Here is a 12,808-nt window from a genome sequence, read left to right as displayed (position 1 = left end):
CTGTGGGTCTTGCAGAACAAGGGAAACAATTATTTCTAGGTCTCAGAGCAGGATATGTCTCAGAATGAACGCTACTAACACTCCGACAACCATTTCACATTGGCTACACAATGACAGACAATATTAGCAGGGACAGACTCCGGACCTAGCCCAGATCTATGGCTAATTTCTTTATTTCTAAGAGCACAGTGATGATGTATGATTAGACTGAGGAGAGACGCTCCTGGTCGATTGGCCAACAAACATGAATGAATTCCCGAAGCGGACTTTGAAAATGGGGAATAATTCCTAAAACTCTCTCCATGGAATACTAATTGGCTGGGGAATTAATTGAGATGTAGCAATAGCTTTAATCTCATTGGATACAATACGGGGCCATTTGAAGCCTATTTGATGTGATTTATCGTAAATACAAACATAGATATGATCAGAGTGTGTGGTTGGAACGCTCTTTCTCTGAGCTGGTAGGATGTGCATTTCATATTCAAGTAATTGTTTTCTGCATTATTCTCTGAGCAACAAACAGTTGGATCATTTGCATATTACTCATGACTTCCAGAGGGAAAAATGTGGAGGTGGCAGTAAAGTTGTTCAATGGCACTTTTTTCCCCTTTCTTTTCAGTGGCTGCTGTGTGCCTGTGTTGGAGACAATCCAGCATAGAAATTGTCTGGAAGGCATTTTGCAAATTGCATTGATCTCTCCCTAGACCTGCCTTCCACCTGCTTCCCATCCTAATGCCTCTCTATTACAGAGGGACACGGGGAGGTGGTGGTGAGACGACAGGTGTCGTCACACACACACGCGCGCACAAACACACACACGCGCACAAACACACACACACACCTGTCTCACTCCCAAATAAAGAGAATTCCCTCTATTCTGCACTCGAATTACACACTAATTTGGTCGACACGGGGGACAGACAGCAAGACAGTACTAGAGCAATAGAGGAAGAGAAGAGACAACTGTGTTTCATTTCCTGGGAAACAGAACAAGATTAATAGAGCGAGATTAGGAGAGGAGAGTTAAGAAAAAGGGAACATTTTTGAGAAGAGGAGAGGTGTTTTCCTTGCCTGAGACTCATGGTCGTCACTTTATAAAAAAAAACATACAGTGAATTTGGACATTTTGTTACGCCTTATCCTAAAATGTATTACATCTTCTTTTCTTATCAATCTACACACAATACCCCATAATGATGAAGCAAAAACTGTTTTTTTTAAACATTTAAACATTTTTTTAAACATTTTTTTTAAAAATTCTATAACTATTCAGACCCTTTGCTATGAGACTTGAAATGTTTGAGATGTTTCTACAACTTGATTGGAGTCCACCTGTGGTAAATTCAATTGATTGGACATGATTTGGAATGTCACAGACCTGGCGCGGCCTGCTCAATGCATCACCGGGGGCACACTGCCTGCCGGTGTCATAGGAAGACACCCAAACCGAGGCTTGTACACCCCGCTATCATCCAGAAGGAGAGGTAGGTACAGGTGCAAAGCTGGGACCGAGAGACTGAAAAACAGCTTCTATCTCAAGTCCATTCGACTGTTAAATAGCCATCACTAGCCGGCCTCCTCCCAGTACACTATCCTGAACTTAGTCACAGTCACTAGTCGCTTACCACCCGGTTACTCAATCCTGCACCTTAGAGGCTGCTGCCCTTATTCTATCCTATATATTCTTCAGATATAGTAAATTGTCTATCCACATACTGTCTATAATGTCTATACATCCCATCATATACACTTCCGGTCAAAAGTTTTAGAACACCTACTCATTCAAGGGTTTTTCCATTTTTTTTCTTCTATTTTCTACATTGTAGAATAATAGTGAAATAACACATATGGAATCATGTAGTAACCAAAAAAGTGTTTCTTCAAAGTAGCCACTTTTTGCCCTTGAGGACAGCTTTGCACACTCTTGGCACTATCTCATCCAGCTTCATGAGTTAGTCACCTGGAATGCATTTCAATGAACAGGTGTGCCTTCTTAAAAGTTAATTTGTGGAATTTCTTTCCTTCTTAATGTGTTTGAGCCAATCAGTTGTGTTGTGACAAGGTAGGGGTTGGCACTCCCCCTTGGGTTGTGCCGTGGCGGAGAACTTTGTGGGCTATACTCGGCCTTGTCTCAGGATGGTAAGTTGGTGGTTGAAGATATCCCTCTAGTTGTGTGGGGGCTGTGCTTTGGCAAAGTGGGTGGGGTTATATCCTTCCTGTTTTGCCCTGTCCGGGGGTGTCCTCGGATGGAGCCACAGTGTCTCCTGACCCATCCTGTCTCAGCCTCCAGTATTTATGCTGCAGTAGTTTATGTGTCGGGGGGCTAGGGTCAGTTTGTTATATCTGGAGTACTTCTCATGTCCTATCCGGTGTCCTGTGTGAATTTAAGTATGGTCTCTAATTCTCTCTTTCTCTCTTTCTCTCGGAGGACCATGCCTCAGGACTACCTGACATGATGACTCCTTGCTGTCCCCAGTCCACCTGGCCGTGCTGCTGCTCCAATTTCAACTGTTCTGCCTGTGATTATTATTATTTGACCATGCTGGTCATTTATGAACATTTGAACATCTTGGCCATGTTCTGTTACAATCTCCACCAGGCACAGACAGAAGAGGACTGGCCACCCCACATAGCCTGGTTCCTCTCTAGGTTTCTTCCTAGGTTTTGGACTTTCTAGGGAGTTTTTCCTAGCCACCGTGCTTCTACACCTGCATTGCTTGCTGTTTGGGGTTTTAGGCTGGGTTTCTGTGCAGCACTTTGAGATATCAGCTGATGTACGAAGGGCTATATAAATACATTTGATTTGATTTGTATACAGAAGATAGCCCTATTTGGTAAAAGACCAAGTCCATATTATGGCAAGAACAGCTCTAATAAAGAGAAACGACAGTCCATCATTACTTTAACACATGAAGGTCAGTCAATATGGAGCATTTCAAGAACTTTGAAAGTTTCTTCAAGTGCATTCGCAAAAACCATCAAGCTCTATGATGAAACTGGCTCTCATGAGGACCACCACAGGAATGGAAGATCCAGAGTTACCTCTGCTGTAGAGGATAAGTTCATTAGAGTTACCAGCCTCAGAAATTGCAGCCCAAATAAATTATTCAGAGTTCAAATAACTGAAACATCTCAACATCAACTGTTCAGAGGAGACTGTGTGAATCAGGCCTGGTCGAATTGTTGCAAAGAAACGACTACTAAAGGACACCAATAAGAAGAAAATACTTGCTTGGGCCAAGAAACAGCTCCAAAAGCCAGACTACGATTTTCAACTGCACATGGGGACAAAGATCGTACTTTTTGGAGAAGATCCTCTGGTCTGATGAAACAAAAATGGAACTGTTTGGCCATAATGACCATCTTTATGTTTGGAGGAAAAAGGGGGATGCTTGCAAGCTGAAAACACCATACCAACCATGAAGCACAGGAGTGGCAGCATCATGTTGTGGGGGTACTTTGCTGCTGGAGGGACTGGTGCACTTCACAAAATAGATGGCATCATGAGGTAGGAAAATTATGTGGATATTGAAACAACATCTCAAGACATCAGTCAGGAAGTTAAAGCATGGTACCAAATAGGTCTTCCAAATGGACAATGACCCCAAGCATACTTCCAAAGTTGTAGCAAAATGGCTTCAGGACAACAAAGTCAAGGTATTGGAGTGGCCATCACAAAGCCCTGACCTCAATCCTATAGAACATTTGTGTGCAAAACTGAAAAAGTGTGTGCGAGCAAGGAGGCCTACAAGCCTGACTCAGTTACACCAGCTCTGTCAGGAGGAATGGGCCAAAATTCACCCAATGTATTGTGGGAAGCTTGAGTAAGGCTACCCAAAACGTTTGACCCAAGTTAAACAATTTAAAAGCAATGCTACCAAATCCTAATTGGGTGTATGTAAACTTCTAACCCACAGGGAATGTGATGAAAGAAATAAAAGCTGAAATAAATCATTCTCTACTATTATTCTCACATTTCACATTCTTAAAATAAAGTGGTGATCCTAACTGACCTAAGACAGGGCATTTTTTAAAACAGAGTTTAAATGTATTTGGCTAAGGTGTATGTAATCATCCGACTTCAACTGTATGTATATAAAACAAAAGCTAGACAATCAGGGTGCATTGAAATTCCAAAAGCAATGGATAGAGGAAAATCTGTTGCACATTTTGATGGTCAGGAAATATAATACAGTTTAAGTGTGGCCCTCCGGACTTTGGTTGAAGACTGAATCTGGCTAGCTGGGTAAAATGAGCTTGACACCCCTGGTGTAGAGGTCAAGGAAGGGGAGACCTTTCCTCTGCAGATGAGGAGTGAAGAGTTAAAAGGAAGGGGGTTGTGGATTTCCTGAGTATGAGGTAGGGGTCTCGATGGAGCTCAGGAGGGTAGAGAGGCGTGGAGGGTGAGGCCTTACCTATGCAGATGGAGCCGTTCCCCACATAGCCAGGCTTACAGGAGCACAGGTGGCCTCTGATGGTGTTGGTGCAGATGGCATTGTCATCACAGGAGCTCTGCCCACTGGCACACTCGTCATGTTCTGAGGGAGAGATGCAGCAGGGTCAGACTGTGTGGTAGTGTCTGACTGTCTGGCTGTCTGTCTGCAAGCGTATAGACTACTCAGCAGTGTGAGAGTGTGTTTGTGTGGTGAATGCATGTTTGTGTTTTTTTATATTTTTGTTCTGTGTTTGTATGTCGCAAGTGCATCCCTCCTGTAGGGTCATTGTCAGTTGTTTTCATTCAACAGTGTACTGTCAACTATCTCCCTCCCAGATCTGAGCTGCTTACTGAGGGGCTGGTCGGAGCATTTAGCCTCAGGGAATAGGGAGTGGGTTTGCACCACAGGCAGTGTATGATCAAACACCATGTAGCCGCTCATCACTGCAAAAAAACATCATCTCATTTACTAGCCTACTTCTGGGAACCCATGACAGGTTGTGTAACACAAACACAGCCAAAAGTTATCTTGAATACAGTTAACGATTCAAACTTCACCACACACTTGATCTTACACTGCGCAAAAACCAACGGTGGTAAACTGTATGCGTTCCGGTGGAAGTTCATTCATTTCAAACGGGAAGCAATCCATACTGATGCTTCCAAATGCTTCCGGTAAGTACAGTGTGTACTTCAATAAAAGGTTTCAACTTGTATGTTGCTTTGCCTTGTGGTCTTTGAAACATAAGTGGATTAACCACCGAAGATGTTGCAAATGTGTGGTTTTCAACTACAGTATGTGTTTATGGGATAGCAACAAGAAAACTTTTGAAAGCTCAATACATTTACTTTAAAAATACAAGATAAAAGTTTATGATGTTTAGAATTCTATGCAATTATGTTTTATATGTTTTCTATGCCATTGCTATTGTTGATTATATTCATAATAAAGTTGTGGGCTGTAACCTGTTGTTATTAGGAGGTCTATTCTACTTTTTACAATTGATTATTGCTATCATTATTATAGTAATGGAGACTAGCTACTCCCATAGCTGTGGGAAGTAGTTTGGGGGTGGGGGTTCTGGGATTTTGTTTATTTTTTATTGATGAAATAGTGCAGTGTGTGCTCCCTCACGCTCCCCCAGTACAACACACAAAATCAGGTGTGTAGTGCTGGGGGAGCGCTAAGGAGCACGAAAAACCATTGAATGACAAAACAAATAAATATGAAGGCTACAGCAACCTAGAGGTAGGTAAATGGTGCTTTCTTCCCTGTCTTATCTCTGGCGAAGGAGGAAGAACTGTAGGCTACATGTGTGCACTGTAAAAAATAAATTCACCTCTGCCTTGACATTCATAAAACTCCACTGACCTGCTCTTCCGCAGTAGAACCCAGAATGAAATGTGACCACTTGGTTACAGCGACACGGTTCTGCGAAGGACACCCAAACCAGAGTGGCCACCATGAAGCCCAAGACCCTGACCATCTCTGGAAGTTGCTGTATCCATGCTTGAGATCTTTAGCCAATATTGGCTATTGGTTGAGATGCAGGGCCCGTTAGGGCCGTAACATAATAAAAAATAACTTGTAACTACAGTCTTTTATGTCCAAGAATACAAATGTAAAATAAAAACATATTTGGGGGGCCAAATAAAATCATCCGCAGGCCAAATTCGGCCTGTGATCCGCAAGTTGGAGAATCATGCAGTAGACAGTTTCAGAGTAGTTGCCGCAAGTGTCTCCTGACCAGAAATGCTGGTATGTCAATCTGTCAATCTGGGATCTAATATTTTCTATAAAGAATCGTAAAAACATTTTGCAGAGATCAGGGGATGCAAGCATGTCACTCTTAGGGATGGCACCATCAATACACTCAATTATGAGGGATTTCTCAGAGATTAGGGTAGAGAAGTGTTTCGTCTTGCATCTTTTACTGAAACATTGTAATTTCTCATCAAATCCTTTATTATCTCATAGAATACTTAAAGTTTGCTGGCCTTCCATTTACATTCAGCTAAATGGCACTGTCACATCCTAATCTGTTTCACCTGTCCTTGTGATTGTCTCCACCCACTACGGATGTTGCTTATTTTCCCCAGTGTATGTATCCCTGTGTTTCCTGGCTCTCTGTGCCAGTTCGTCTTGCATGTTTGTAAAGTCAACCAGGGTATTTTTGTCAACCAGTGTATTTTTTCCCGTACTCCTTTTTCTCTTCTCTTTGCTAGTCCTCCCGGTTTTGACCCTTGCCTGTTTTCTGGACTCCATTCCCGCCTGCCTGCCCTTCGGTACCTACTGGACTCTGAACTGGTTTTGACCTATTTCCTGTACACGACCATTCATTACGTTCACTTTATAAAGCACGAGTGTGGTCATTAAGCCAGAGTGAGACTATGCCAGACAATTTATTCTTGATTTTAACTGGTGCCACTGAGTCTAAAGTAGCCTGACATACAGTATGTCATTGAAACTTTTCACCAAATCATCGGTGTGAAGACAGAGAACAGGATCAGTGGTAGAGGAGAAAAAAGCATTCAGGAATTTTCTAGCAGTTGTGGAGTTAATGATGCAAGAGCGAGTTGGGACTGGTACATTTTTAGGAGGAGGAGGAGAAAGCATTCTAAAAACAATACTGAGATGGTTAGAGACACACACATTAATAGTTTTTCCAAGTTTCAATATTCAGACCATGGGACAGCACAAGATCAAAAATATGGCCTTTGTTGTGTGTAAGCCCTGTGGCATGTAGCACAAAGTTAAAGGATTCTAACATGATAAGAACATTTTCCACTAGTGCATTGTTTGGGCAACACACAGGAATGTTTAGATCTCTACGAAATATTAGGTTTAGGAGGGTGGTACACTAACATATACAAGATGGGCTGTTTCTTGTTCAAGCTATAGATAAGCCTCTAAAATGAGGAAGATTCACCACAGGGCTACATATAAACTTGTCTCTATGAATGACGGCTACCCCACCACCACAGCCAGACAGCCTGGATTTCTGTAGATAAGAAAAGGCTGGAAGGGTAGTTTCAAAAGTGAAAGATGGCACCGACAGAGAGTGCTGCCTCGCTTCTCGCTCTTAGGAAACTTTGCAGTATTTTTTTTCATGTATTATTTCTTACATTGTTAGGCCAGAATTTTTGGGGTGTTATTACATACAGCCGGGAAGAACTATTGGATATTAGAGCGACTCGAACTCACCAGCACTACCATCATTACGACCAGGAATATGCACCCCCAGGGAAATTCCAGAAGCCAATCCAAAACAATGCTGGCGTAGGAGAGGTATTCGGAGTGGTCTTCTAATCCGATTTAGGAGGCGCGCACACCAATCACCGCTTCCGAGTATATTACTTGCTAATGTTCAGTCTCTGGATAATAAAGTTGACAAGCTCAGGGCGAGGGCCTCTTTCCAGAGAGACATCAGGGATTGTAACATTCACGGAAACTTGGCTCCCGGGATCTACTGTCTGAATCGGTCCAGCCAGTGGGATTCTCAGATCATCGTGCAGACACAGTAATAAATATCTCTCCGGGAAGAAGGGCAGGGGTGTATGTTTCGTGATTAACAACTCATGGTGTAATTGTGATAACATACAGGAATTCAAGTCTGCAGAACTCATGCTGCCGACCACTGTTACTCCAACTTCCGGGATGACCACAAGGTCCTCCCCCGCCCTCCCTTCGGAAACTGTGACCATAACTCCATTTTGCTCCTCCCTTCCTATAGGCAGAAACTCAAACAGTAAGTACCTGTGAGAAGGACTATCCAACGCTGGTCTGACCAATCGGAATCTACATGTACTCTTCAAAATTGTTTTGATCACGCGGACTGGGATATGTTCCGAGTGGCTTCCGAGAATAACATTGACAAATACACTGATTCTGTGACTGAGTTTATCAGGAAGTGTATAGGAGATGTTGTACCCACTATGACTAACAAAACCTACTCTAACCAGGGGCTCCCGAGTGGCGCAGCGGTCTAAGGAACTGCATCTCAGTGCATGAGGCCTCACTACTGTCCCTGGTTCAATTCTAAGCTGTATCACATCTGGCTGTGACTGGGAGTCCCATAGGGCAGTGCACAATTGGCCCAGCGTTGTCCGGGGTAGGCCGTCATTGTAAATAAGAATATGTTCTTAACTGACTTGCCTAGTTAAATGAAGGTTAAATACCATTACATTTAATACAACATGTGGATAGATGGCAGCATTCGGGCAAAACTGAAAGTGTGAACCACAGCATTTAACCTTAACCATGGCAAGGTGACTGAGAATATGGCAGAATACAGACAGTGTAGTTATTCCCCCGCAAGGCAATCAAACAGGCAAAATGTCAGTATAAAGACAAAGTGGAGAGACAAAGTGGAGTCGCAATTCAACAGGTCAGACAGAAAATGTATGTGGCAGGGTCTACGGATTACAAAACAAAAACCAGCCACGTCGTGGGCACCGACGTCTTGCTTCCAGACAAGCTAAACACCTTTTGTGCCGCTTTGAAGATAACACAGTGCTCATGTGGCCCACTACCAAGGCCAGGGCTCTCCTTTTCCGTGGCCAATGTGAGTAAAACAAGCGTGTTAGCCCTCGCAGGGCTGCGTCTTCAGAGCATGTGCAGACCAGCTGGCTGGTGTGTTCACGGACAAGTTCAATCTCTCCCTATCCCAGTCTGCTGTCCACACATGCTTCAAGATGGCCACCATTGTTAGCATTAACATATCATACAGCTACACCATTGAGAGCATCCTGACCGGTTGCATCACCGCCTAGTATGGCAACTGCTTGGCATCCAACCGTAAGGCGCTACAGAGGGTAGTGCATACGACCCAGTACATCATTGGTGCCAAGTTTCCTGCCATCCAGGACATATATACTAGGCAGTGTCAGAGGAAGGCCCAAAAAATTGTCAAAGACTCCAGTCACCCAAGTCATAGGTTGTTCTCTCTGCTACCGCACACAAAGCTGTACCAAAGCGCCAAGTCTAGGTCCCAAAGACTCCTTAACAGCTTCTACCCCCAAGCCATAAGACTAAAAAACAATTAGTCAAATGGCCACCCGGACTATTTACATCCCCCGCTGCTACTCGCTATTTATTATCTATGCGTAGTCACTTTTCCCCTATCTACATGTACAGATTACATTGACTAACCTTTCCCCCACGCACATTGACTCAGTACCGGTACCCCCTGTATATAGCCTCATTATTGTTATTTTATTGTGTTGCTTTTTATTACATTTTTTACTTTAGTTTATTTAGTAAATATTTTCTTAACTCTATTTCTTGAACTGTTGGTTAAGGGCTTGTAAGTAAGCATTTCACAGTAAGGTCTACTACACCTGTTGTATTCTGGAGATGTGACAAATTATTTGTTTTGATTTGTATGCACTGTATATTCAACAAATGAGACAGACAAATTTTACAAAGTAAGCTGCGTGAATGGTGAGACTTGGCACAGACACACTATCTAGTGTGCTCTCCCTCTTCCTCTCCATGTTGATCTTCCTCTCCATGTTCCTCTCGCTCCACTCCTCTTCCTCCTCTTCATTATCTCCCTCCACTTTCCTCTCGCTCCACACAGTCCTCCTCTTCCTACTTGTTCCACATCTCTATCCCTCCAAGCATCTCTAACTCCTCTTCCTCCCGGCCTTTTCGTGCTGAGGCCTAACTCTCCAAATAATTTCCCTCCCTTTTCACACACTCTCACTCTACCTTCCTCGCTTTATTTTTCTCAGTCTTACACCTACTCTGTAGTCACCTTTTAGGAGTTTATAATAAACTAAATCATGATGCTATAGGTCACTTTCATTCAATAAAACAAAATCCCCTTCACACAAACACACGCATACAGTATCATCATAAAGCTATACAGCACGTGCATTCAATCAATCATCAATCAAAATGATTTAATAAAGTCCTTAGTGGAGAGATTGTTTCTCTGTTCATTGTGTGTTTGTCAGACTGATGGATAATCAGACAGGATAGAGCACACAAAAAAGACATTCATAGATGAGCCTTTCTTAATATATAATAATATGGCATACCAACCGTACCAACCTTGTCACAACACAACTGATTGGCTCAAATGCATTAAGAAGGAAATAAATTCCACAAATGAACTTTTAAGAAGACACACCTGTTAATTAAAATTCATTCTAGGTGACTACCTCATGAAGCTTGGTTGAGAGAATGCCAATAGTGTGCTAAACTGTCATCAAGGCTACTTTGAAGAATCTCAAATATGAAATATATTTTCATTTGTTTCACACTTTTTTAAGTGCGAGAGAACAGCTCACTGAACATTACTCGCCCTAGCAGAGCTGGTTGGCTGTTATGTTATCCTGATTGCAACTTTGCTGTCAGATTGTCCGTTTGTAAATTCAGAGCGTTCCGTGTTCAGAGTGCACAGCGGACGCTCTGGCCGTTGAGATTACTGACATTTTCTGACACCGGCCATATTCAACGGGTGTTGAGTGTTCGTAAGTTCATAAGTTATTCTGCGCTCTGGCACACTCAGATGAGAATGCTCTGAAATTGAGATAGATGGCCAGACTGAATTTACGAACGCGCCCGAAATGGTTACTTGCAAAAGTGTAGTCTTTTGTTAACATGTAGCTAGCTAGCTAGGTAAACAATGAACCATATTCACAATGCACGACGTTATTACCCTGCATGAATCTGCAGGTAGCTAGCAAACCAGGTTCAATGTTAGCTAGCTAACATTAGGCTATAGCTAACCAAGTAAATGGCTCTTTCTGTCAAAATTAGAAACATATAATATCTGATCATGTATCTAGACAGACTATCTTACCCATATACAACATTCATGGTTGGACATGTCTCCTGTAGGATGCCATGGCTGCCCTTAGTTTTAAGATGTAATCCGTAAGCTTTAATACTCAAATTCCACTGATTTCAAAACTCAGTCCTTCAGAACAGAAAGTGGAGCAATTTTAATACACCATACATAAAATAAAAAAGCTGCATTAGACAGGATTACCTAGATGTAATTACAATCTCAAATAGACAGAGTGCTAAATGGCAGACTAATCCTAACTGATCTCTCGGCATGTCCAGCCCACTCATTATCTCAGCCAATCATGGCTACGGGGAAGGTTTCCCCCTTTTACCTTAGCTAAACCAACTGGCCTCGTAATTTAACAATTTTATTTGGATTTACAGATGGCATACAAGTTTGTTATTAAGGCACATGAAAGTGCACATGTTCGAGAAGGCATTTCTGCCAAAAAAAGGCATTTTGATTTTTAAAAATGTTTACGTTCAAACGGCTCTCCTAGTAGTGACCCGTGACATACGCCTAGTTTCCTGAAACGGGTCACACATTTACAAAAAAATATGGGGGATTGGAAATTATGCAGATAATTACATTGATGGAATCTACAATCTATATGCACTATTAAAGCTGATCTACCCCCTAACAAACATTTAAAAACTAATAATTATATTTATACAACCATAAATCATGATCTTGGGTGTATAAAAACAACCAGAGGAACAAACAACCCATTAGAGGAAGAAACAAAGGCGATGGCAGTTCTAGCAGAGCTCTGAAAGTTAAGTTCAGCAATGAATGAGAAGCTAGACAACTTAGTCAGTCAATGGATAGCAAAACTTAGACTTGATAAATTAATAAATGAGGCTGAAAGTAGAATCATCGCACTGAAAGAAAGATGCCAACACAACCTGCAACCAGCTGGAGAATTACTCAAGGAGATCTTCCATTCGCATCTAGGGAATAGCTGAGAATTCTGAAAAGAATGAGAACTTCAAAGAGAATCTATTGAAGGGCCTACTGCAATTACCTCTGGAGCTGAATCCAAACATTGAAAAGGAGCACCATTCCCTCATCCACAAGCCCTTGGAAGAAAATACGCCCCGAGATCAATCCTGGTCAAGTTCTTACTCTACCACACAAAGCAACGAATACTGCTCAAGGAATGGGGAATGTAGGGACTAGAATACCAAGGAAAGTGAGTGTCATTGGTCAGCTGAATACAACGCAAGAGGAAACAGTATGGAGAACTAAAGGCACAATTATTGCAGAAAAACATTAAGTTCAAGTCTATCCACCATGCCACTCTGAAGGTGTTCCTAGACACTGGCACAGTGACCTACACCTCTACTTGGGAGGCTGCAGATGGCATCAAACACCTGGGGATCCAGACAAAGATGTCCGATGCGGAGCAAGAGGAGTGGGACCTTCATTTGGCCGGGCTGGACCTTTACTTGGCCGACTTGGGATTGGGAGAATGTGGACAGTCACCGGCTACCTCAGAGGGAAAAAATTAGACACATGTTGCTGATGATGACTCCAACAGACCGGTAGGATTTGATGTGAGGGATACAAA

The 12,808-nt window shown here is 42.5% G+C and overlaps 1 protein-coding gene across 1 annotated transcript in view; it reads right to left on the bottom strand.

The window, feature by feature from the left end:
• Positions 1-12,808, bottom strand: part of LOC109872624 (protein kinase C-binding protein NELL1) — a 424,089-nt gene that overhangs the window by 78,739 nt on the left and 332,542 nt on the right. The window contains exon 14 of the mRNA XM_020463927.2: positions 4,419-4,541. Within this exon, the coding sequence (XP_020319516.1) occupies positions 4,419-4,541 (123 nt within the window). The remainder of the gene's footprint in view (positions 1-4,418; positions 4,542-12,808) is intronic.

The sequence above is a fragment of the Oncorhynchus kisutch genome, linkage group LG3, assembly GCF_002021735.2.
Source record: "Oncorhynchus kisutch isolate 150728-3 linkage group LG3, Okis_V2, whole genome shotgun sequence".
Lineage (NCBI taxonomy): Eukaryota > Metazoa > Chordata > Actinopteri > Salmoniformes > Salmonidae > Oncorhynchus > Oncorhynchus kisutch.
The sequence above is the reverse complement of the archived record's forward strand: the minus strand, read 5'-3'. Positions and strand labels throughout refer to the sequence as shown.